Raw genomic sequence first — 26,787 nt, 5'->3', positions numbered from 1 at the left:
AAAAGTAATATATTATTATGTGCGGACTTTAATTTGAAGTGTTACATGGTATTTATTATGTATTCAGCAAGAAACACTGTGCTTGATTTGATTTGATATGATTTGATGCTTGGATGGAATCAGCTGTCTGAAATTGAACAATTTTAAAATGAGAACATAAATTGCATAGCATTTAAATCTCTAGAATAGCAGAGGATTATCACAGATAGACAGGCAGGCAGGCAGGTAGACAGACCAGCCTGGCCTCAAAGACATAACCTTAACCCCTAACCCTAACCCTAAACCCTAGCCTAGCTAATGTTAGCCACCTAGCCACCTAGCCAAGCACGTGCACAGATAGAGCCATAGGGATGCTGGAGCGCCTGCCCTCCTGTGAAAAAAGTGCCCTTTTGATTGGTGGCCTTGTAACTTTAAATGCAACAAATTGCCCATCAAATTAGATCATTTCTCATAAACTCATAAATCCCCCCCCCCCCGAGCATCCCATTGGTGTCTTCATGAACACCCCCCCCCGAGCATCCCATTGGTGTCTTCATGAACACCCCCTTCGAGCATCCCATTGGTGCCTTCATGAACACCCCCTTCGAGCATCCCATTGGTGTCTTCATGAACACCCCCTTCGAGCATCCCATTGGTGCCTTCATGAACAACCCCTTCGAGCACGACAGTCTCATGCTTGTGTGACACATTTGATCATCTGGATTTCCCCTGATTCTCTATGCAATTAAAATGGGGGGTCAAAAGGGAAATAAAAGTGTTATCTACATTTACATCTACAACTACATATCTCACTCTACAATAAAGACCTGATTGGTGGAGGGCTGCACAGATGGTTGTCCTTCTGGAAGATTCTCTCAGCTCCACAGAGGAACTCTGGAGCCCTGTCAGAGTGACCTTTGGGTTCTTGGTCACCTCCCTGACCAAGGCCCTTCTCCCCCGATTGCTCAGTTTGGTTGGGCGGTCAGCTCTAGGAAGAGTCTTGGTGGTTCCAAACTTCTTCCAATCCTGTCTTGGAGCGCTATGGACAATTCCTTCAACCTCATGTCTTGGATTTTGCTCTGACATGCACTGTCAACTGTAGGACTTTATATAGACAGGTGTGTGCCCTTCCAAATCATGTCCAATCAATAGAATTCACCACAGCAGGACTCCAATCAAGTTGTAGAAACATCTCAAGGATGATCAATGGAAACAGGATACACCGAGCTCAATTTCGAGTCTCATAGCAAAGAGTCTGAATACTTATATGAATAAGGTATTTAAGTTTTTTTTAAATGATACATTTGCAAACATTTCTAACAACCTGTTTTCACGTTGTCATTATGGGGTATTGTGTGTAGAATTAGGGGATTTTTTTATTTAATCCATTTTAGAATAAGGCAGTAACGTAACAAAATGTGGAAAATGTGAAGGGGTCTGAATACTTTCCCGAATGCACTGTTTATACACTACTGGTCAAACGTTTTTGAACTCCTACTCATTCAAGGGTTTTTCTTTATTTATACTATTTTCTACATTGTAGAATAATAGTGAAGACATCAAAACTATGAAATAACACATATGGAATCATGTAGTAACCAGAAAAGTGTTAATATATTTTATATTTGAGATTTTTCAAATAGCCACACTTTGCCTTGATGACAGCTTTGCACACACTTGACATTCTCTCAAGCAGCTTCATGAGGTAGTCACCTGGAATGTATTTCAATTAATAGGTGTTCCTTCTTAAAAGTTCATTTGTGGAATTTCTTTCCTTCCTTCTTTCCTTCTTTCCTTTCTTTCCTTTCTTTCCTGCGTTTGAGCCAATCAGTTGTGTTGTGACAAGGTAGGGGGGTAAACAGAAGATGGCCCTATTTGGTAAAATAACAAGTACATATTATGGCAAGAACAGCTCAAATAAGCAATGAGAAACGACAGTCCATCGTTACTTTAAGACATGAAGGTCAGTCAATAAGGAACATTTCAAGAACTTTTAAAGGTTCTTCAAGTGCAGTCGCAAAAACCATCAAGCGCTATGATGAAACTGACTCTCATGAGGACCACCACAGGAATGGAAGACCCAGAGTTACCTCTGCTGCAGAGGATGAGTTCATTAGAGTTACCAGCCTCAGAAATTTCAGCCCAAATAAATGCTTCACAGAGTTCAAGTAACAGACACATCTGAACATAAACTTTTCAGAGGAGACTGTGTGAATCAGGCCTTCATGGTCGAATTGCTGCAAAGAAACCACTACTAAAGGACACCAATCATACCAAGAGACTTGCTTGGGAAAAGAAACACGACCAATGGACATTAGACTGGTGGAAATTTGTTGTTTGGTCTGAAGTCCAAATTGGAGTGTGGGTGAACGGATGATCTCCGCATGTGTGGTTCCCACCGTAAAGCATGCAGGAGGAGGTGTTATGGCGTGTGGGTGCTTTGCTGGTGACACTGTCTGGGATTTATTTAGAACTCTATCCCATCTGGTTTGGGTTTAGTGGGACTATCATTTGTTTTTCAACAGGACAATGACCCAACACACCTCCAGGCTGTGTAAGTGCTATTTTACCAAGAAGAAGAGTGACGGAGTGCTGCATCAGATGACCTGGCCTCCACAATCCCCCGACCTCAACCAAATGGAGATGGTTTGGGATGAGTTGGACCGCAGAGTGAAAGAAAAGTAGCCAACAAGTGTTCAGCGTATGTGGGAGACTGTTGGAAAATCATTCCAGGTGAATCTGGTTGAGAGAATGCGAAGAGCGTCCAAAGCTGTCATCAAGGCAAAAGGTGGCTATTTGAAGAATCGCAAATATAACACATATTTAGATTTGTTGAACACTTTTTTTGGTTACTACATGATTCCATATGTATTATTTCATAGTTTGGATTATTCTGAAATATAGAAAATAGTAAAAATAAAGAAAAACCCATGAATGAGTTTGACTGGTACTGTATAGATATATGCTGAACATAAATAGTAATGTCACATGTAAAGTTCTGGTCCCATGTTTCATGAGCTGAAATAAAAGATTCCAGAAATTTTCCATATGCACAAAAATATAATTTATGTCAATTTTGTTTACATCCCTGTTAGTGAGCATGTCTCCTTTGACAAGATAATCCATCCACCTTACTGGTGTGGCATATCAAGAAGCTGATTCATCAACATGATCATTACACAGGTGCACCTTGTGCTGGGGACAATAAAAGGCCACTCTAAAATGTGCAGTTTTGTCACACAACACAATACCACAGATGTCTCCAGTTTTGAGGGAGCATGCAAATGGCATGCTGACTACAGGTATGTCCACCAGAGCTGTTGAATGATTGAATGTTAATTTGTCTACCATAAGCCATCTCCAACATCGTTTTAGAGAAATTGGCAGTACGTCAACCAGCCTCACAACCACATGTATAGCGTCGTGTGGGGGAGCGGTTTGCTGATGTCAACATTGTGAACAGAGCGCCCCATGGTGGCGGTGGGTTTATGGTATGGGCAGGTGAACACAATTGCATTTTATCCATGACAATTTTAATGCACAGAGATGCCGTGACAAGATCTTGAGGTCCATTGTCATACCATTCATCCACCGCCATTCATCTGATGTTTCAGCATGATAATGCACTGCCCCATGTCACAAGGATCTGTACACAATTCCTTGAAGCTGTTCTTACATGGCCTGCAAATTAACCAGACATGTCACCCATTGAGGATATCCCGCCAATATCCAGCAACTTTGCACAGCCATTGAACATTGAAGAGGATTGGGACAACATTCCACAGGCCACAATCAACAACCTGATCAACTCTATGCGACGGAGATATGTCGCGCTGCATCGATTCTGGCCAATGCTAGCTTCAATGTTTCCCACAGTTGTGTCAAGTTGGCTGAATGTCCTTTGGGTGGTGGACCATTCTTTATACACACAGGAAACTCTTGAGTGTGGAAAACCCAGCAGCTCTTGACACAAACTGGTGCGCCTGGCACCTGCTACCATACCCAATTCAAAGGCACCTAAGTATTTTGTCTTGCCCATTCACCCTCTGAATGGTACACATACACAATCCATGTCTCAATTGTCTCAAGGCTTAAAAAGCATTCTTTAACCTGTCTCCTCCCCTTCATCTATACTGATTTGAAGTGGATTTAACAAGTGACATCAATAAGGGATCATAGCTTTCACCTGGATTCACCTGGTCGGTCTATGACATGGAAAGAGCAGGTGTCCTTAATGTTTTTACACTCAGTGTATTTGGGGGTGTGCCCTTTTTTCACTTTAAGCACCTACTCCACCAAAGGTCTGTGCACGGGCCTGCACCTAGCTAATGTTAGCCACAACAAATTGGAATTAGTTATATATCATGCATATTGCAAATTCGGAACATATTGTATGAAATTCAGTACTTAACATATCATACGAAATGGATGATGGATGTCCACAAATTAATACATACCATATGAAAAGTAACATATCATAATAAATGGAGGGATACAAATGTTCATTTACTATGTTTAGTCGATCCCTGAGTCGAGGTTGGACAGACAGACAGGTAGTGAGACAAACAGAAAGACAGACAGACAGGAACAGTTAGGCTTCAGTAGCTTAATACAGGTCTTTATTCTGTTGAGTAATGCATGGAGACAATACAGGTCAAAGCACCAAGTCTGACATTATGAGAGTTCAGGTAAATTTCCTAAGTGCTTATTTAGTGAATATGGTGAGATAGAATTCCACAGGTTCGGTCATGTGAGTGTAATTCATCTCCATGTGTTTTGTAGGTGTGGGTAGATGCTGCGGCTCAGATCTTCTTCTCCCTGGGACCAGGCTTTGGGGTACTCCTTGCCCTCTCCAGCTACAACCCCTTCACCAACAACTGTTATCGGTAAGAGCTGATACTAAAACTCCTTTGAATAATAGTAAATACACACTTCTGATTATCCATTTTTACAGAAGTAACTTTTCATGGTATGCAATTTATCCCAAATGATTTGGCTCAATTATGCCTAACTCTTTGTGATAACCTTCATGAAAAAGCATTAAATTAACTATTTATAAACTATTATTAAATAACTTTAATTATTTGGTTGGTAGCATTTAGAAATATATAGCCTAAGCCTTATTAACATTCATATTCATAAGCATTTAAAATATATAAACCACTTATAAACATATATAATGGATTATTCATGAAATGTATTATAAAGTGTTACTCAATCTTTTGGGTCACTTGCACACAACACACCTGGAGAAATGGGAGACTTTGATCAATTAAGCTACAGTATATCTGCCTGTATTCACATATGCCATTTAGTAGACGCTTATATTCGAAACGACTTACACTAAGGGTGGCCCCAGTGGGAATCAAACCCACAAACCTTCCATTGCTGAAACTGTGAACCACATCAATCAATCAATCACTTCCAAACAATGAAAAAGTAAAACCCAGTATGACTTAGAGGAGGTAAGCTTGTCCAGGGTGGAAAGGAAGTTGCTCCTCGTCCTGAATGCCCCACACACCAGTGAGGTAGGTAGAAGTGAGGCTGGATCTCCACAATAGCGTTTCCAATCTCTCTCACAAAAAGCCATCATGCATTGACATCCAGTGGCAGAAACATGTGTCTCGGGCAGGCTAACTATAGCTCTCACTTTCATACACATCAGCCCCATGTAGGAGGGGAGGGAGGAAGCACCGGCCAATCACAGGGATTTATTTACCATGTGTTGAATAGATAGGCTTAAACGGATGTCCCACAGCAACTCTTTAAGACAATGTAATTATAATTAGAAAGAGGGAGTGGTGAGTCCAGCGTCGTGGGAGATGAATGGGTGACAGGGCTCACCTGAAGGACAAATTGAATTGTAAGCTCCCTGTAAGACGGCTGGCGTGGACATGGTTAATGTGGTTAGTAGTGTAACAGTGGTACAGGTGAGGAAACAGTGGCACTGCTGCTTCTCGGAGACATTCATGAATCACACAGAATGTGAATGGACTTACTCTTACTGACAGGGTTATCCTAATGAAAAGAAAGTGAATGCCCACCCCATAGAAATGAAAAATGGCATTTAGAATGCTGTGTATGTCAATGGTCCACTGTCTATGTTTGCTTGCTGGCTAGCGAGCTTGGAGAACATGTCTTACAAGGGTAATCCATTTTGGGGGGCAGTTGCCACATTTACAAAATCCCAATGTAACAACTGTTCACAACCAAACCAGAGTAAGGTATATGAATGACAATACTTGAGATGATCAGACAGGCACCATGTTTGCCTCTGTGTTGTGACGCTGTAGTGATGCCATAGTGACCAGCCTGGTGAACTGCCTGACCAGCTTCATGTCTGGGTTTGTGATCTTCACTATGCTGGGTTACATGGCAGAGAAGAGAAATGTGAATGTGGAGGATGTGGCCAGAGACAAAGGTAAGTGGCCAAAACTCTCTAACTCTCTAAAACCACTTAAAAAGTTTCTCCAATACCTGTTTTTGGTGTATTTATATGTTTTTGATACACTGCTGTAACTGACTGTACTTGTTCAATAAGAATGTATTTCTATATCTACAACAAGAATAGGACATTGTAGCTTTGAGATTGTTCTCAGCCTTGTATTTACCCCCCAGGTCCAAGCCTACTCTTCATCACATATCCAGAGGCCATAGCCAACATGACAGGATCAACGTTCTTCGCCATTATCTTCTTCGTGATGATGATCACTCTTGGGCTTGATAGCACGGTATGAAGACTTGCCTAATTTGATGTATCAGATTATCTCTAAATTAAGTGATCTTTAATTGTTGTATGTAATCACTCTCATTGACGTAGCCCGCTCTAATTTCTGTCTAAGTTCGGAGGACTGGAGGCTATCATTACTGCTGTGATGGATGAATACCCTGAATACCTGGCACACAGACGGGAGCTGTTTGTACTGGGCTTGGTCGTTGTGTGCTTTTTGGGCTCCCTCAGCACTCTTACCAATGTAAATAAGAATTTAGCACTTTGAAGACAGACTACAACAGGTTAAGAAAATACTTTTTTAGAGCACTTGAGGACTAGAATGTGGAGGCGGCTGATGCTACAGTTGTCATTTCAAGATGGCCCTGTAGACAGGCTAAATAATAGAATATAAATGAATAGTAAATGAACAATCCGTTCTATTTTGAGTAACTTGATTAGAATGATACATTTGCCACACGAGTGACAAGCATGTGTTTCTCTCAGGGTGGGGCCTATGTGGTGAAACTGCTGGAGGAATTTGGGGTGGGTTCCTCCATCATTGCTGTTGGTTTTCTTGAGGCCATCGCTGTTTCCTGGTTCTATGGTAAGAATGGTGAACTAATGGTGATATTACAGTTTACGCTTCCTATACTCCTAGTAGTATCTTGCATTAGAAAGACATTTTAATTCATACTGCCTCATTTATACTGCAGGTATCCCAGCGTTTAAAAGCGCTGGGTCAGTAACCAAACGGTCGCTGGTTTGAATCCCCAATCAGATGAAAAATCGGACGATGTGCCCTTGAGCAAGGCACTAAATGACTAACATGTCATTCCATATTTTGTGGTGGTTATAAAAGCTAAAGAAGTGCATTATGCATCCTGTTAACAATACATTTTTCAGATTGCACATGACAAAGTTATTTTTAGAATATTTTTTTTCAAGTTGTTGTCATAGTGTTGTTTAACCCTCTCTCTTCAATTTTCATTTGTTTCAGGTATCACAAGATTCAGCAATGACATTAAATCCATGTTAGGCTATTATCCTGGATTATTTTGGAAGGTGTGCTGGGTGGCTATTAGTCCTGCATTTCTAGCGGTAAGCACAACCGTAGGGCAACCAACCGATAAGATTTGAAATTATGGAATATATTGTACAATGAACTACTGGTTTCACATTCAATCAAGCATTGTCCTCATACTGTAACAATTAAAACGGATTTAACATTGTTAGCCATCCATTAGTTCACAAATCTGACTCAATCTGATTGACCTACAGCGCCCCATCAGTTTTTTGTAAACCTCTCAAAGATCTCAAACGTCAAATCTTCCACATGGCCCTTTTGGGTAACTTGCCCTAACATGCCAATCGTCATGGCAGGTTAAATGGCATGGGTGGATGGTTGGTGTAGGATCAGATGTGCTAACATTTCATTTGGACTTTGCCAGAGACTGTATGGTTACACTTTGCTTAAATCCTACAGGTATAATGCTTTATAACTTGTAGTAGGCATGTATAAGTCTTTAAAGTGGCTTAAAATATCGTTTGTAAAATGCTATGTATCTAAAAACTATCCTAATTTCAACTGACTCAAAATGGTTGTTATTTAATCAGGCTCATTATGAGTTGATTATAAGACATTATAAAAGGGTCATAAATGCACATGGCAAGAATTACAATGTATTATAACTGCACCATTATGGGTTATACCTGCAGAATTGAAGCATTTCAGCATAGAACCATTCTCCACCTTCAATTATTCAATCTGAAGTAGGGGACACACATCTCCCTCCTGCATCAATGTCTTATCCAAATCTTGTTTTCTCCTGTTTATATTCTACAATATTTTCCCTGTAAATGTACATTTCATTCACCTGCATAACTTAATATCCCTGCCTTCACTTTGCATACATCTCCTTTAATCTCTCTTAGCCTTCCACTGCTGAAAGAGCTGACATTTACATCGAGCTAGCTTTCTTTATTATTCTCCCTTTTTTGTATGGGCTAAATTGTTTCTGCCCTCATCTCCCTAGATGGTCTGTGATCATCTCACAAAATAAAGAGAAACATTTGTAGAGGCACAACGGGCATCTAATAGGGTGCATGCCATTGTCACATGTAAATTCGAATTGAGAAAAATATGAGTGTGGCGTGTGAGACTTTACTGTTTGTCTTTGTCGCTCTGCTTTCACAGTATATAATAGTGAGCTCCCTGCTCAAGCCAGCGCCCCTCCAACTCTTTGACTACAAGTACCCAGACTGGAGCATTACGGTGGGCTACATCATCGGTGCCTCGTCCTTCATGTGGATCCCTATCTATATGGTCTACAAGCTGGTGTGGACCCCCGGATCACTGAAACAGGTCAGGCCCTCTAATGCAGCGATTCTCAACTGGTGGGTCACGACTTGGGACTCCAGTCTGAACTTAAACGGCTTAAACCAGGTAGAAAGTGTGTAGAAATGACTGGAGGCTGTTGAGGGGAGGACGGCTCATAATAAAGCCTGGAATGGAGTAAATGAAATGGCATCAAACAAATGGAAACCATGTTTTTGATGTATTTGATACAATTCCACTGATACCGTTCCAGTTAAGGTGCCACCAACCTCCTGTGGTAGACTTACATTTTTAAACATCTCTGAAATGTTTTTCTTCAATCACTGTATTTTCAATATAGAGCTATTAGCAGCGCTATTTTGGTTTGTGTCTCAAACCAGTGAGTTTATTAACATTCTTTACATTTACATTTAAGTCATTTAGCAGACGCTCTTATCCAGAGCGACTTACAAATTGGTGCATTCACCTTATGACATCCAGTGGAACAGTAGTGCATCTAAATCTTTTAAGGGGGTGAGAGGGATTACTTTATCCTATCCTAGGTATTCCTTAAAGAGGTGGGGTTTCAGGTGTCTCCGGAAGGTGGTGATTGACTCCGCTGTCCTGGCGTCGTGAGGGAGTTTGTTCCACCATTGGGGGGCCAGAGCAGCGAACAGTTTTGACTGGGCTGAGCGGGAACTGTACTTCCTCAGTGGTAGGGAGGCGAGCAGGCCAGAGGTGGATGAACGCAGTGCCCTTGTTTGGGTGTAGGGCCTGATCAGAGCCTGGAGGTACTGAGGTGCCGTTCCCCTCACAGCTCCGTAGGCAAGCACCATGGTCTTGTAGCGGATGCGAGCTTCAACTGGAAGCCAGTGGAGAGAGCGGAGGAGCGGGGTGACGTGAGAGAACTTGGGAAGGTTGAACACCAGACGGGCTGCGGCGTTCTGGATGAGTTGTAGGGGTTTAATGGCACAGGCAGGGAGCCCAGCCAACAGCGAGTTGCAGTAATCCAGACGGGAGATGACGAGTGCCTGGATTAGGACCTGCGCCGCTTCCTGTGTGAGGCAGGGTCGTACTCTGCGGATGTTGTAGAGCATGAACCTACAGGAACGGGCCACCGCCTTGATGTTAGTTGAGAACGACAGGGTGTTGTCCAGGATCACGCCAAGGTTCTTAGCGCTCTGGGAGGAGGACACAATGGAGTTGTCAACCGTGATGGCGAGATCATGGAACGGGCAGTCCTTCCCCGGGAGGAAGAGCAGCTCCGTCTTGCCGAGGTTCAGCTTGAGGTGGTGATCCGTCATCCACACTGATATGTCTGCCAGACATGCAGAGATGCGATTCGCCACCTGATCATCAGAAGGGGGAAAGGAGAAGATTAATTGTGTGTCGTCTGCATAGCAATGATAGGAGAGACCATGTGAGGTTATGACAGAGCCAAGTGACTTGGTGTATAGCGAGAATAGGAGAGGGCCTAGAACAGAGCCCTGGGGGACACCAGTGGTGAGAGCACGTGGTGTGGAGACGGATTCTCGCCACGCCACCTGGTAGGAGCGACCTGTCAGGTAGGACGCAATCAAGCGTGGGCCGCGCCGGAGATGCCCAACTCGGAGAGGGTGGAGAGGAGGATCTGATGGTTCACAGTATCGAAGGCAGCCGATAGGTCTAGAAGGATGAGAGCAGAGGAGAGAGAGTTAGCTTTAGCAGTGCGGAGCGCCTCCGTGATACAGAGAAGAGCAGTCTCAGTTGAATGACTAGTCTTGAAACCTGACTGATTTGGATCAAGAAGGTCATTCTGAGAGAGATAGCGGGAGAGCTGGCCAAGGACGGCACGTTCAAGAGTTTTGGAGAGAAAAGAAAGAAGGGATACTGGTCTGTAGTTGTTGACATCGGAGGGATCGAGTGTAGGTTTTTTCAGAAGGGGTGCAACTCTCGCTCTCTTGAAGACGGAAGGGACGTAGCCAGCGGTCAGGGATGAGTTGATGAGCGAGGTGAGGTAAGGGAGAAGGTCTCCGGAAATGGTCTGGAGAAGAGAGGAGGGGATAGGGTCAAGCGGGCACGTTGTTGGGCGGCCGGCCGTCACAAGACGCGAGATTTCATCTGGAGAGAGGGGGAGAAAGAGGTCAGAGCACAGGGTAGGGCAGTGTGAGCAGAACCAGCGGTGTCGTTTGACTTAGCAAACGAGGATCGGATGTCGTCGACCTTCTTTTCAAAATGGTTGACGAAGTCATCTGCAGAGAGGGAGGAGGGGGGGAGGGGGAGGAGGATTCAGGAGGGAGGAGAAGGTTGCAAAGAGCTTCCTAGGGTTAGAGGCAGATGCTTGGAATTTAGAGTGGTAGAAAGTGGCTTTAGCAGCAGAGAGAGAAGAGGAAAATGTAGAGAGGAGGGAGTGAAAGCATGTCAGGTCCGCAGGGAGGCGAGTTTTCCTCCATTTCCGCCTCGGCTGCCCGGAGCCCTGTTCTGTGAGCTCGCAATGAGTCGTTGAGCCACGGAGCGGGAGGGGAGGACCGAGCCGGCCTGGAGGATAGGGGACATAGAGAGTCAAAGGATGCAGAAAGGGAGGAGAGGAGGGTTGAGGAGGCAGAATCAGGAGATAGGTTGGAGAAGGTTTGAGCAGAGGGAAGAGATGATAGGATGGAAGAGGAGAGAGTAGCGGGGAGAGAGAGCGAAGGTTGGGACGGCGCGATACCATCCGAGTAGGGGCAGTGTGGGAAGTGTTGGATGAGAGCAAGAGGGAGAAGGATACAAGGTAGTGGTCGGAGACTTGGAGGGGAGTTGCAATGAGGTTAGTGGAAGAACAGCATCTAGTAAAGATGAGGTCGAGCGTATTTCCTGCCTTGTGAGTAGGGGGAAGGTGAGAGGGTGAGGTCAAAAGAGGAGAGGAGTGGAAAGAAGGAGGCAGAGAGGAATGAGTCAAAGGTAGACGTGGGGAGGTTAAAGTCGCCCAGAACTGTGAGAGGTGAGCCGTCCTCAGGAAAGGAGCTTATCAAGGCATCAAGCTCATTGATGAACTCTCCGAGGGAACCTGGAGGGCGATAAATGATAAGGATGTTAAGCTTGAAAGGGCTGGTAACTGTGACAGCATGGAATTCAAAGGAGGCGATAGACAGATGGGTAAAGGGAGAAAGAGAGAATGACCACTTGGGAGAGATGAGGATCCCGGTGCCACCACCCCGCTGACCAGAAGCTCTCGGGGTGTGCGAGAACACGTGGGCAGACGAAGAGAGAGCAGTAGGAGTAGCAGTGTTGTCTGTGGTGATCCATGTTTCCGTCAGTGCCAAGAAGTCGAGGGACTGGAGGGAGGCATAGGCTGAGATGAACTCTGCCTTGTTGGCCGCAGATCGGCAGTTCCAGAGGCTACCGGAGACCTGGAACTCCACGTGGGTCGTGCGTGCTGGGACCACCAGATTAGGGTGGCCGCGGCCACGCGGTGTGGAGAGTTTGTATGGTCTGTGCAGAGAGGAGAGAACAGGGATAGACAGACACATAGTTGACAGGCTACAGAAGAGGCTACGCTAATGCAAAGGAGATTGGAATGACAAGTGGACTACACGTCTCGAGTGTTCAGAAAGTTAAGCTTACGTAGCAAGGATCTTATTGACTAAAATGATTAAAATGATACAGTACTGCTGAAGTAGGCTAGCTGGCAGAGGCTGCGTTGTTGACTATGTAGGCTAGCTGGCAGTGTCTGCGTTGTTGACTACACTAATCAAGTCGTTCCGTTGAGTGTAATGGTTTCTACTGTGCTACTGTGCTGCTAATATGGACAAAATGTTATTATTGACGTCGAAAGAAGTTGGAATGCTGTTCCCTTGTCATATAATTGCTACATTTACTACATTACAAGTAGTTTCCCAAATTGTATTTTGGCAATTATTTTTCGCAATGCCAATATTGGGTCGCGACTAAGACAACCTGGTTCAGTTTGGGTGCCGAGAGTAAACCAGCTGAGAAGCACTGCTCCAATGTAATCTACAAGACTTGATATAGCCTGGTGTTGTACAGTTGAAGTTTACATACACCTTAGCCAAATACATTTAAACTCAGTTTTTCACAATTCCTGACAGTTAATCATAGTAAAAATTCCCTGTCTTAGGTCAGTTAGGATCACCACTTTATTTTAAGAATGTGAAATGTCAGAAGGATAGTAGAGAGAATGATTTATTTCAGCTTTAATTTCTTTCATCACATTCCCAGTGGGTCAGAAGTTTACATACACTCAATTAGTATTTGGTAGCATTGTCTTTAAATGTTTTAACTTGGGTCAAATGTTTCGAGTAGCCTTCCACAAGCTTCCCACAATAAGTTGGGTGAATTTTGGCCCATTCCTCCTGACAGTGTTGTTGTAACTGAGTCAGGTTTGTAGGCCTCCTTGCTTGTACACGCTTTTTCAGTTCTGCCCACAAATTTTCTATAGGATTGAGGTCAGGGCTTTGTGATGGCCACTCCAATACCTTGACTTTGTTGTCCTTAAGCCATTTTGCCACAACTTTGGAAGTATGCTTGGGGTCATTGTCCCTTTGGAAGACCCATTTGCGACCAAGCTTTAACTTCCTGACTGATGTCTTGAGATGTTGCGTCAATATATCCACATAATTTTCCTACCTCATGATGCCATCTATTTTGTGAAGTGCACCAGTCCCTCCTGCAGCAAAGTACCCTCACAACATGATGCTGCCACCCCTGTGCTTCACGGTTGGGATGGTGTTCTTCAGCTTGCAAGCCTCTGCCTTTTTCCTCCAAACTTAACAACGATCATTATGGCCAAACAGTTCTATTTTTGTTTCATCAGACCAGAGGACATTTCTCCAAAAAGTACGAGCTTTGTCCCCATGTGCAGTTGCAAACCGTTGTATGGCGGTTTTGGAGCAGTGGCTTTTTCCTTGCTGAGCGGCCTTTCAGGTTATGTCGATATAGGACTTGTTTTACTGTGGATATAGATACTTTTGTACCTGTTTCCTCCACATCTTCACAAGGTTCTTTGCTGTTGTTCTGGGATTGATTTGCACTTTTCGCACCAAAGTACGTTCATCTCAAGGAGACAGAACGCGTCTCCTTCCTGAGTGGTATGATGGCTGCGTGGTGTTTATGGTTGCATACTATTTTTTGTACAGATGAATGTGGTAACTTTAGGCATTTGGAAATTGCTCCCAAGATTTAACCAGATTTGTGGAGGTCTACAAATATTTGTCTGAGGTCTTGGCTGATTTATTTTGATTTTCCTGTGATGTCAAGCAAAGAGGCACTGAGTTTGAAGATAGGCCTTAAAATACATCCACAGGTACACCTCCAATTGACTCAAATTATGTCAATTAACCGATCAGAAGCTTCTAAAGCCATGACATCATTTTCTGGAATTGTCCAAGCTCTTTAAAGGCACAGTCAACTTAGTGTATGTCAACTTCTGACCCACTGGAATTGTGATACAGTGAATTATAAGTGAAATAATGTGTCTGTAAACAATTGTTGGAAAAATGACTTGTGTCCTGCACAAAGTAGATGTCCTAACCAACTTGCCAAAACTATTATTTGTTAACAAGAAATTTGTGGAGTCGTTGAAAAAAGAGTTTTACTGACTCCAAAGTGTATGTAAACTTCCGACTTCAACTGTATGTACAGTCATGCACTGTGCTGGCTATTGACAAGACATAGATGAGTAGTGTGGTCTAAAAGAAGCATATATCTTATATACTGTATACAGTATCAATATGTGATAAGTGGATGACACATGGTTTAACTATCTCTTGTTCCACATCCTTTGTGTCTACCTGTTGTTGTCCCCAGCGCCTAGCTGTGTGTCTGAGACCTGAGAGGACCATTATGCCAGAGATCCACACAGACTCCCTCAACATGAGTACTGTTCCATAGAAGCACCCACGTTGCCAAGAACCCAGCCAGGCACATTATGTTGCTACCAATAGACTCCTGAATGAGAGCCAAATCAGCAGACACAGATCAATCTCATGGAGCATTCGACAAATCTTTTTTTCTGTAGCTCAATGAGTACAATAAACACAAATAGCCTGTTAGTACATCTGTAGATGCTCTACAGAATATCTGCAGACTATTGGTAACATTTCAACTAACTATCTACTAATCCTAACCCTAACCCTTATCCTAATCCTAGCTCTAACTCTAACCTTCACCCTTACCCTAACCCTAGCTCTAACCTTCACCCTTACCCTAACCCTTATTCTAAACCTAACCCTAACTGTAACCTTAGCAAGCAGTTGCTTATCAACAGATAGTTTGTTGATAGTATGACTATCCAAGTAAAGTGTAACAGGGGACTTTAATGTAAAGATAAAATGAAATATGAATGAATATTCAGTCTGAAAGCATCCTTAAAATACATTTTTATTTTGGACAGAAAATGTATGGCTGATCCCAAGACAGGTTTCTACGGCTTGAGAGAACCACACAATCACAAAGAGCATCTTGCTAAGACTGTCATAATAAGATAAGGTTGTAAGACTGAAGGACACAATGCAGTCACTTCTCATCAATTACTTATTTTTGCTAGGTTATTATTAAGAGTTCAAAAACATGACCCAGTCACATTAAATTACCATTGTATTTTTTTTTTGTGGCGTACCCTTTTAAGCAACCACAGTGAGAAGCAGTTCTGGAAAAAATCTCATCAACATCCCAAAACATAAAATGCAAGGGATATTTTTTAAGAGTATTAGTTCAATAAGATGAATAACCAATATGTATTAATATACATGTCAATAACTGTTTTTCATACAGATAATGTAATTTGTTATGTGTGATAAGTAAAACAAGTTATACTGTGTGGCTGACAAATGGTTGATGTCTTAAACGTTTTTTCAATGGATTTTTACTAACAATAGTTCCTCACCAACATGCAAGTTAAAAGGATTAGGCCTACCTCAAAGAATGCAGTTAGCAGATGAGACCAAATAAGCTGCTAAAAGTATTTCATTTTTGGTTATGCTTTATTTCATAGTCCTTTATTTACCTGGAATTTACTTGGAAATGTAGGTGAAATTATAATAACATAATTATTGTTATGCATTTGGTTTCTGGGCCTTTCCCAATTGTTTTGAACCAGTTGGTACCCATTTGACCAGTTTCTTAGTAAATACCAGTTGCAAAGGGACTACAAAATATTTTCTCCCAAGTGTTTGTTGTTGGGATAAACAACTTCCAGTGTTTTGTGCCTTAAATGTGCCTAAATGTTGTAGATAGGTCAAAGCTGTATATAATATGTATTGATATTTCACCTCTCCAGACAAAAACAAAAACTTTTATTGTCTCTCTATTTGATAAGACTGTTTGAACTGTTACTCAAATCAAAGCCTATCAGAGATTGTAACATGTTTCCATTTATTCTCGACATTCGTTTAATTTATCTTCAGAGAATAATGTGTTGAGCCGTTTTAATTATGCTATATAATATTTGAAATGTTTTGTGATTTCGGTCTTTCTAAATAGAAAAGGAAGCATGGAGGTCCCTGTATTTGTAGGATGTGGCAGCAAATGTTATCGTATACATGTAATGAGAAGTAAAAAAATAAATATATATAAACATATGTATTACATCCTTGTGTTTTGTCCACTTTCTTCTTCTTTGTCTTCTTCTTCTTACCATTACTATATATTGTATTTTTTTTATAACAACAAAACCATGATTTGATCGCTTGCTGCTGTTCATCTTGACAGAAACAGTAAATGTAAGTAAATGTTCAGAGCTGAACGTGTGCAGAGGCAGGGGTGTCCATTATAGATAGCTGTCCCTCATGTCTTTGTGGTTGCCGTCGCTGTACACCCTAATGAGCGATTCTAATTAAAAGCCTGATTTGCAATATCCAGAAATCATCAACATACAACGCAATAGAACAGCCTCAAATGGTTTTAATTAAAGGTTTTATTAAACAGAACAACTCCTCCCTGCCCCAGAAGACCTTGATCGCGTCAAGGTCCTCTGGTATGAGGAGAACAGAATATAAATGGGTTTATTTACACAATTCCTCATTTGGGTATTTCTACATAGGGGAGCTGAGCGCCACACATCAAAGCCCCTTTGTGTGGGTCGTTGCAGTAGAGTTGTATCTCAAACAGACCTGCAGAAGAGACATGAAAGGAGCACTGGCTCAATGGCTGCTCCTATATTACCATCTGCTTATTACTTCACTGTGTGAAGAAACGCTGCAGAGAAATTTAAGGACTACACTGTCACCAAAGTAACTACACAGCTTGCCACAATGTTAGACAAAAGGCAGACACCCTCAGTGTATAATGTATAACATGTAACGGTTCTCTTTAGGTGAAGTAGAGTCAGACTAAAATGCGGCGTGGCTATTGCGATCCATGTTTAATTAAAAGAAAGTAAACACGAATCAAATACAAAAACGTACCACGAAACCCGAAACAGCCTAATACTGGTGCAAAGTAACACAGAGATAGTAACAAGGACAATCACCCACAAAACCCAACACCAAACAGGCTACCTAAATATGGTTCCCAATCAGAGACAATGACGAACACCTGCCTCTGATTGAGAACCATATCAGGCCAAACATAGAACTAGACAAACTAGACATGTTACATAGAATGCCCACTCAGCTCACACCCTGACCAACCAAAACATAGAAACATACAAAGCAAACTATGGTCAGGGTGTGACAATGACGAACAAGAAGGGGAATATTTTTGTCTTGTCATTTTCAGATCAGGGATTTGATTTTGCTATTCGAAGTAGCAACCCTCAAATTGCAGGCCTGCCTTTCTAACCTCTAGGCTACCACTATGCAATCTGTCTTGTTTCATTTCAAGGGTGTCAATCAATATGAGGCGCAAATACAGAGTAGATGAACCATCTGGTGTTTAGGGAAGAAGAGAGATACAACGTTAATTAACCTGGGATCTAAATTCGTGTTCCAAAGATAGAAAAATAACAACATTAAAAACAAAAACAGAGTTCGGCCAATTGATGGAACCTACTACATGTGCCCGTGATTGCTTAGAAATGGATAATTTGGTCCAGAGCCTGATTGCATGTCTTCTCATCGGTCAAACCTCCTAAGCAACAATGAACAACATAGAGAGGGAGGGAGAGAGAGCGAGAGCGCAAGCATAATGTATAATTGCCACAATCACCCATCCTTGCAAAATTAAACATCAACCCACCAACTCGTTGGCCTCTGAACAATACCTTCTCCCTCCCATCGTACCCCAAGCACAAAATCACTGGTGGAGAAGTCTAGTTCCACAGTGCTTCCTTTTCTGTTTCCCTACAGGTTCCTTGTTGCAGTGATGATTTATGGGGCCAGGAAGACACCAAATCTATTTCCATCCCCATTTGGTAGAGAGGCACTTTCCAGAAACAATTATGCTTCTGGGGCTCATTACAAGAAAATAGTGTTTGTATTGGTACTGGTACATGTGCTTTACTCGTGGCAACAGATGATGTGATAAAGGCCAAATACATCAGTCATGCACAGTAATGATGTAAGTCTCTATAACCCCAAGCATCTTAACCTTTATAACTTTACCCCATTGCTCTTTGACATTTCAGGAATGTAGGGAAAGTAATGACTTATATATGCACTATAAGAACTGAATTGTTTTCTTTCCTTACCAGATGTTTATTAGGCTATATAATTCCTAATATAAGAGAACCGAGAACAAAATACCGAAAGAGTAACACATCCTTTATATTCTATCCGATAACCCACCACTACATAATTCCCTATTCAGTTCCAGTTAAAATCACAATGAAGTTAAAAAATACATTATCCGCAAATCACACTATAGACCCAATTAAATAAGTAACCGAGTACAATCACTAGACTAGATGACATTGAGCGATAGACTGGATATGAAACTGAAATACTGCGGCGTAGAGACAGTTTTTAGTACTACCTGGCAGCTTTAGGACCCAGTGTAGGCTAATGTGATATCACGAGGGTGCCGCGAAACTTCCGGGAACGCCTGCGAATCAAACTTGGCCACTGGGTCTCTGCAGACAGACTCAGCTCAATGGGCAGACCAGTCCGGAGTATGGGGTTTGAGAAGCCAATGAGAGAAGTGAACAATTATTCCTTGGTTGTTAATTTTCTCAAAATCTAAAGGCACAACCGAGATTCGAGACAATTTCTTAAGTAGCTGAACATGTTTTTACTACAACCTTGTGAAAGCGATAAACTGAAAGGATTTCATTTTCGTGAAAAACAATTTATATCAAAGGATTGCCTTCGATTTGTCGGTCTGCACATACGCAGTTCTGCGCGAGACGATCGTTAGACCCGATGACGAGTTTCTGCGCATGATCTTAGCCAACGTTACCATGACGTCACCTACAAGCGTGATCGGGGATGTTGTATTGGAGAAGCAGTTTATGCTGGGAAAGTGGAAGCTTATTTTCCCTCTCGCATAATCATGTTGTATCCTAGTCGACAAAGCCTAATTCTGTATTTTCTATCCTTTGGCGCGTTTGTGAACGGGAACGGACAACTAGGTGACTCTAAACTAAATGAAAGGCCGTATGTAGTCCTACAGAATCAAAATTTGGGTAAGGTTTTATGCGGGTTAATGTGTAGCCTATTGCAGGCCCGTGTTCCTAGACAACAGCGCACCTGTTGGCAATAAAATAAGAATGTAGGCTTATCTTCTAAATAACCTGTGTAGACGTATGCAACCTTGATTTTGTTATTTTAATGTTAATTGAAGGCTATTAGTGCCATGTTTTTTCAGCAAAGTCCTCCTAACCTGTAGTTCTTTATTTGCGATGTGTTCTCGTGTGAGAGGGCGGAGCCGCGACGAATGGTCTAAAATCTCTTTCATGTATGTGCTTGTAACATTGTATTTTTTTCTATTGCAGTTGTACTTATTAGCGTCTTATCTATCCTGCTGGTGGTGATGATTGTCATGGCAGTTTGTGTGTATAAACCATTGCATCGCCGGTGAAGCAGTGTACAGCAACGTCATGCCTACTGTCCGACTGGATCCAAGGGAATCAACAATCAAGGGAATCAACAATCAAAAAAACCATAGTCTACACATCTGTCTGATAAACTGGAATGTTAGACAATAGGCACTGGGTCCCTCATTTTTATATAAACCTTTTTTTTCCCCTCCAGTATAGACTACACTGGTTGAATTAATGTTGTTTCCACGTGAAATAGATGTTGATGTCTGGGCACACCCAGTGGGATGTTATTGTGTTAAAAAAAAAACTTTATTTAACTAGGCAAGTCAATTAAGAACAAATTCTTATTTTCAATGACGCCTAGGAATAGAACGACAGATTTTTTTTACCTTGTCAGCTCGGGGATTCGAGCTTGCAACCTTTCGGTTACTAGTCCAACGCTCTAACCACTAGGCTACCTGCCACCCCGTGTGTCTTGATTAGGCCATATAAAATGTTAATTGATATAAATGATTTAATATATTTTGTGAAGGTAACTTAATATTCCTGCTGCTGTTATCGTTTAATGGAATTTTAATGTATTGTTTATATTTGTCTTAGATTATTTATATTTTTGCTTATTTACCCTGATATATTGGAGTATTATTAAAATGCCCCACCACAAGGTACTACTGAAGTAAAAAAAAAAAACATGATAAAAAAAAACTAACATACATTGGGTTGACTGTGAGTGTTGAGTGACATGAATGATATACTACGTTGACATTTTAGTCATTAAGCAGACGCTCTTATCCAAAGTGACAGTGAATGCATACATGTTTTATTCTTACTACTCCCCTGTGGGAATCAAACCCACAACCCTGGCGTTGCAAGTGCCATGCTCTACCAACTGAGCCATATGTAACCAACGCTATGTGGACAACTGCTTGTCGAACATCTCATCCCAAAATCCTGGGCATTAATAATGAGTTGGTCCCCCTTTGCCGCTACAACAGCCTCCACTCTTCTGGGAAGGCTTTCCACTAGATGTTGGAACATTGCCTCCATTCAGCCACAAGAGTATTAGTGAGGTTGGGCGATTAGACCTGGCTCCCTGTTGGCGTTACAATTCATCCCAAAGGTGTTCGATGGAGTTGAGGTAAGAGTTAGGGAGATGTCACCCTATCCCCTCAATAGTCCTGCCTCCTGAATCCAAGTGTTTGACATGGGGAGGGGACCAGTAACTTTATTATCAATCTTTATCAGCGTAGAAGCAACAGTAATTCTTCATGCTTTGGTTATCATACCTTGATCTGGGGAGTAGATCCCTCCCCAGCGTAAGGTACAAGCCCAAGTTGATTGGGGCATGATCTTAGATCCTATGACAAGCATTATAAATATGGGCCCAGATCCAGCAGAGCACTCTGTTTCCATGACTATAGATTAAAGGGATAAGTTCAATCAGCCTCTTTAAACTGTTGTTTAGTGAATGTAATGACGAATATAAGTCTGATGCTCATTGATGAGTGTTCCCATCAAGAGTGCTAATGCACAACACACACATTCGTGTGGTGATCAAATGCGTGAAGAGGCTGTTTTGAGTGGCATGCCCCCAAGCTGTTTGTCTGCCCTCTCAATCACATTTACACTCATTTCAGTGCACATTTCTCAAACCTGAAACCATTTGTTTGTACAGAATTTACTTTTTTTTAATGTATGCAATTTAGCAGAAGCTTTTATCCCAAATGCTTTGGCTCAATCTATAAACTAACTATAAACTATTATTAAATAACTTTAATTATTTGTTAACATTTAGAAACTTATAGCTTAAGCATTATTAATATTCATAAGCATTTAAAATGTATAAACATGTATAATGGATTATTCATGTATTATAAAGTGTTACTCAATAATTTGGGTCATTTGCACACATCAAACCTGAAGAAATGGGAGACTGATAAATGAAGATACACTATATATACACAAAAGTATGTGGACACCCCTTCAAATGAGTGGATTCGGCTATTTCAGCCACACCTGTTGCTGACAGGTATATAAAATCGAGCACACAGCCATACAATCTCCATTGACAAACATTGGCAGTAGAATGGCCATACTGAAGAGCTCAGTGACTTTCAATGTGGCACCACCATAGGATGCCACCTTTCCAACAAATCAGTTCGTCAAATTTCTGCCCTGCTACAGCTGCCCCGATCAACTGTAAGTAATGTTATTCTGAAGTGGAAAGGTCTAGGAGCAACAACGGCTCAGCCGCAAAGTGGTAGGCCACACAAACTCACAACAGGAACGCCGAGTGCTGAAATGTGTAAAAATCGTCTGGACTCGGTTGCAACATTCACTGCCGAGTTCCAAACTGCCTCTGCAAGCAACGTCAGCACAAGAACTGTTCGTCTGGAGTTTCCTGAAATGGGTTTCCATGGCCGAGCAACCGCACACAAGCCTAACCTCACCATGCACAATGCCAAGCGTCAGCTGGAGTGGTGTAAAGCCTGACGCCATTGGAATCTGGAACAGTGGAAAAGCCTTCTGTGGAGTGATGAATCATGCTTCATCATCTGGCATTCCGACAGACGTATCTGGGTTTGGCGGATGCCAGGAGAACCCTACCTGCCCGAATGTATTGTGCCAACTGTAAAGTTTGGTGGAGGAGGAATAATAGTCTGGGGCTATTTTTCATGGTTCGGGCTAGACCCCTTAGTTCAAGTGAAAGGAAATCATAACACTACAGCATACAATGACATTCTAGATGATTATGTGCTTCCAACTTTGTGGCAAGAGTTTGGGGAAGGCCCTTTCCTGTTTCAGAATGATAATGCCCCTGTACACAAAGTGAGGTCCATACAGAAATGGTTTGTCGAGATCGATGTGGAAGAACTTGACTGGCCTGCACAAAGCCCTGACCTCAACCCCATCGAACATCTTTTGGATTAATTGGAACCCTAATTGCGAGCCAGGCCTAATCGCCCAACATCAGTGCCCGACATCACTAATGCTCTTGTGGCTGAATGGAAGTAAGTCCCCACAGCAATGTTCCAACATCTAGTAGAAAGCCTTCACAGAAGACTGAAGGCTGTTATAGCAGCAAAGGCAGGACCAACTCCATAATAATGCTAATGATTTTGGAAGGAGATGTACGACGAGCAGGTGTCCACATACACTACATGACTAAAATGATGTTATGTACTGCCAAAAAATCATTATAAAATCAAATTCATACAATATGTTACGATTTTTTTGTGCTTAATATCCTGGACGTGATCTTTAAGTGTTGCAGCAGACAAGAGTGAGACCGGTTGCATAATGCTGAAAACACGTAAGAAGTCCTGATGTAGCTGTTGGTTTCAAAGAGATTCTCAAATGGCACTCACTCACATGCCAGTCAAAATTAGAAGGGATCAATAACACATTACGTGACAGAAAAGGTGACAGCATTTTTCTATAAGCATCTAAAATGAAAATCCGCCCCAAACTGTTTATCCCTTGTTGCTCATTTTTTTTGTGTCTATAATCTTGGTTTTTCATGTGAAATCTGGAAAGATGACGGATGTTTGATTATGAAATCACTCTTAGTTCATGAAGAGGGCTAATAGAATTTTCAATTCCATTTCAGAGTTGATTCCTTCTACACAATATAGTGCTCATGTACTGTACTGTTTATCCGCCAGTTCAGTTCAGACACTCTAATTTGTCAGTGTGGATACATGGAGCAGATGTCAGGATTTGAATGAAGCCAGTTACTATATTTAGCCCAACAAAACATACCATTAATTCATAGATCTATAGGGTAATCCAACCATAAAGTATATACCAATGATTATTGATGAAACAATGCACAGGAAATTGCTGTGACATATTCATCCAGTGTTTAAAATCTGTGAAATGGACAGCTAGAGTCATTGAATGGTTAATGATCTGAGCAGGCATTTGTCTGAAAAACAAATTAAGGATTGTGCTTTTGTGATCTGAACAATGAATAGGTTTGTGCCATCTGCTGTTAATCTTAGCAAAAAGCAGACTTACTTGTAACAGAATCAGCCGCAGTTCACCCGAATTGAAATAAAGTGCATTTATTGAAGAAATGTTTTTTAATCCAACATCACAGTTTACAAATCTTTTCACAAATTCTTATTAACATGTTAAAAAATAAGCTTACCTGCTAGCAAATAAAGCAGTAAAAAGACTTTTCCCAAGAAATCTAATCAAAGCGAACCCTGGTACATTAGAGACTGTCCTACGGTTTGGCAATTTGATCATTAGCTGTTTAGAGCTCTAGCCCCCAGAAAACAGAACAGACGAAGCGAAGCGATGCATCAGAAACATGTCCAAAGTGCTGTTGGTTATCACTGTAATTAACTACATTGGTTAATTCCTTTTTCATCCATCAACACCACTGGATAGGAAACATTTTTGAAGCCCCTTGATCACAGCTTTAAAGATGAGACCTTTCAAATGTTCTCCGGTGTCTTTAGTAGGTCTGGCCTGAGTGGCATTATAACACTAACACTGACTCCCCCTCCCAAAACCAATCATGTCTGTGGCCTAAGCCAAAATGGATCCCTAGACCCTACTATGCCCTATTGGGGAAATCTGCAATATGGTGAAAATGGCCCATCAGAGGAAAAGGTATTATTACCATATTACCATATCGCATACACCTGTCAAATCTTATCAGATCTGTACAAGAGCATAGGGCATAGGTAGGGTCTAGGGATCCATTTAGAATTGGACATGTGAGAGGGGAATGCTTAGCCTGGTTGCCAGTCTCTGTTTAGCTAACATTCCACTCTTTGTACTCTATGTCATGTGCTAAAGACATTGACTGGTACCCAGACTAGGAAATGCTCCCTTCAGTACAAAATAATGATGCTAAACTGAGCTGGCATCCATGTTTGATCTCAGATCTCTTGCACGTCACTCAGCCCACAGGTCGGTCTGTAGTTACAAGATAAAAAAAAAGAGACAGCAGTCCTTAGAACCCTGTTGTGTTTGAGGTCTGATGGCCATATTCTTCGCCAATAGATAGCCTACAATGATCCATGTTTGGACCCTGGTTGCTTGCGAGCGCCTCTGAACCATGTGTATGCTACTTTATCATCCACCACAGGTAGGCACAGTGGCTTCTGCTATTGCTTTGTTGAGTTGTGGTGCTGATGCTTAACGGTGCTCAGGGACCATTGGTGATGGCCAACAAGACGGACCACCTCCAAAATAACAACCAATTTAATAACACCTGGTTTCTGGTGCAAGTCAAGAACCTCCGTCTTCTTGTGCATGTTTGAATTACCATGTTCATTTTCACACTGTGTCAATTACAACACGAATACAAAACATGAATTCCTGCAGCACAAGAAGAATCTTACTTTTGTCTTTTTCCATGAATGACAGGTTTTGATTGAAAGTTATGCAGTGTCAGGCAAACAAGAAAAAGGGACAGCAGCACCACCAAGTCATACTGTTAGATGTCATCCTGTTCAAAGTAGAACAAATCCTAATCGATGACCAGAAAACTGCATTCGATGTGTCTACAATAAACTAATATACTGCACTTTCACTATAGTTTCAACGAAAAGGAACTGTAGAACAATGGAACCCTGAGATATTCAATCTTTCAGTCTGGCTGTGAACCTCTGTCAAATGGCTGTGTGAACACTGGAGTTCCATTCCCAGAGTCATATTCATAATAGGGCAGGTAGACCCTACCTGTTTCAGTCAGCTTGCTTCTGTTTGGTGCCTCGTGGACATGACCCAGAGCTCTGAAAGAACAACCTTCCAGAGCTCTGAAAGCCACAACTAAAGCAGCTAACAGCCACAAGCGACTGGTGGCACCTTAATTGGGGAGGACGGTCTCATAGAAATGGCTGGAATGGAATCAATGGAACGGTATTAACCACATCAAACATGGTTTCCTTGTCTTTGATTCCATTCCCCCATTATTGTCATCTGTCCTACCCTCACCAGCCTCCTGTGCTACCTGCCACAGGTTTAACCGGCTCTTGGCAACACCCAACTAATTCAAATCACAGGTTGTAACCCTGACATTCCAGTGAAATGAAACAGTTCCCAAAATAATCTCAAAGAATACATGGATTCCTCTTCGGGAGAGGAGTGGCTGACTCTTAAAAGGACAGGAGGAATCAAGGATTTGACAGCGTGTACACTTTCGAGACAGAGCCTAAGTGTTATATAGAAATACAAATATAGCAACATATTTGTTGATGTTTTTTAAACAAAAATAGGTATCAAAGTATTAAATACAGATGGTTATGTTAATGACAATGTTGTTACATGGAGGTTTTGCCGGTGTCATGGTGGATTGCATTGGAGAAGGGGGGGTGTGGGGGTTGGATTGGGAGGGGGTGTGATGGTGGCTGCTTCTTGATTTATAAATAGTTCATGCAGGTATGGCAAGGCGTGGTCTTAATAACCATTTCTCCCCCTCATATTTTCCTCTTTTTACTTCTCTGTGAGCGAGAGCTGCAATATCCTCTCCAGCTCCTCCACTTCCTCTTTCCCCCTCCTCTCCTCCTCGGCTTGGGCCCGGGCCGACAGCTCCATGGCCATGCGGAGGTCCATGTCAGGGCTGGAGGTCGAGGTGCTTGAGCTGGCCAGACTCGATGTGGTGTCTCCCAAGTCCACCAGCGCCCCTCTGTGATGCTTCTGGAATAACAGGTGTTGGTATCAGAAAGAGAAGAAAGGCTTGGAATGTTTCTTTCCAGGACGACAGTTGTCCATTGTGAATAACTACCAACTTCCTTTTAAAAGCACCTATCCACATACTGCACACCCGACCATACCTCAGCAAAGCTGAGAAAATTGTGCTTTTAATGCTAAGTTGTTTGGACACGTGCTTGCAATACCAGGTCTGTGGGTTTTGTGCTAATTGAAAGT

General features: G+C 42.1%; 2 protein-coding genes across 2 annotated transcripts in view; one reads left to right on the top strand and one right to left on the bottom strand.

Moving 5' to 3' along the window:
- The window catches only part of LOC115110988 (sodium-dependent serotonin transporter-like), a 28,575-nt gene extending 12,041 nt beyond the window's left edge, over window positions 1–16,534 (top strand). The window contains exons 6-13 of the mRNA XM_029636872.2: window positions 4,762–4,865; window positions 6,273–6,400; window positions 6,598–6,710; window positions 6,822–6,953; window positions 7,196–7,295; window positions 7,689–7,789; window positions 8,886–9,053; window positions 14,790–16,534. Coding sequence (XP_029492732.1) covers window positions 4,762–4,865; window positions 6,273–6,400; window positions 6,598–6,710; window positions 6,822–6,953; window positions 7,196–7,295; window positions 7,689–7,789; window positions 8,886–9,053; window positions 14,790–14,873 — 930 coding nt within the window. The 3' untranslated portion in view covers window positions 14,874–16,534. The remainder of the gene's footprint in view (window positions 1–4,761; window positions 4,866–6,272; window positions 6,401–6,597; window positions 6,711–6,821; window positions 6,954–7,195; window positions 7,296–7,688; window positions 7,790–8,885; window positions 9,054–14,789) is intronic.
- A 7,416-nt stretch (window positions 16,535–23,950) lies between these two features.
- Window positions 23,951–26,787, bottom strand: part of LOC115111342 (ankyrin repeat domain-containing protein 13A-like) — a 44,690-nt gene continuing 41,853 nt past the window's right edge. The window contains exon 15 of the mRNA XM_029637285.2: window positions 23,951–26,556. Coding sequence (XP_029493145.2) covers window positions 26,337–26,556 — 220 coding nt within the window. The 3' untranslated portion in view covers window positions 23,951–26,336. The remainder of the gene's footprint in view (window positions 26,557–26,787) is intronic.

Source organism: Oncorhynchus nerka, linkage group LG27 (genome assembly GCF_034236695.1).
Source record: "Oncorhynchus nerka isolate Pitt River linkage group LG27, Oner_Uvic_2.0, whole genome shotgun sequence".
Taxonomy (NCBI): Eukaryota; Metazoa; Chordata; class Actinopteri; order Salmoniformes; family Salmonidae; genus Oncorhynchus; species Oncorhynchus nerka.
This window is presented reverse-complemented; position numbering and strand designations above follow the sequence as displayed.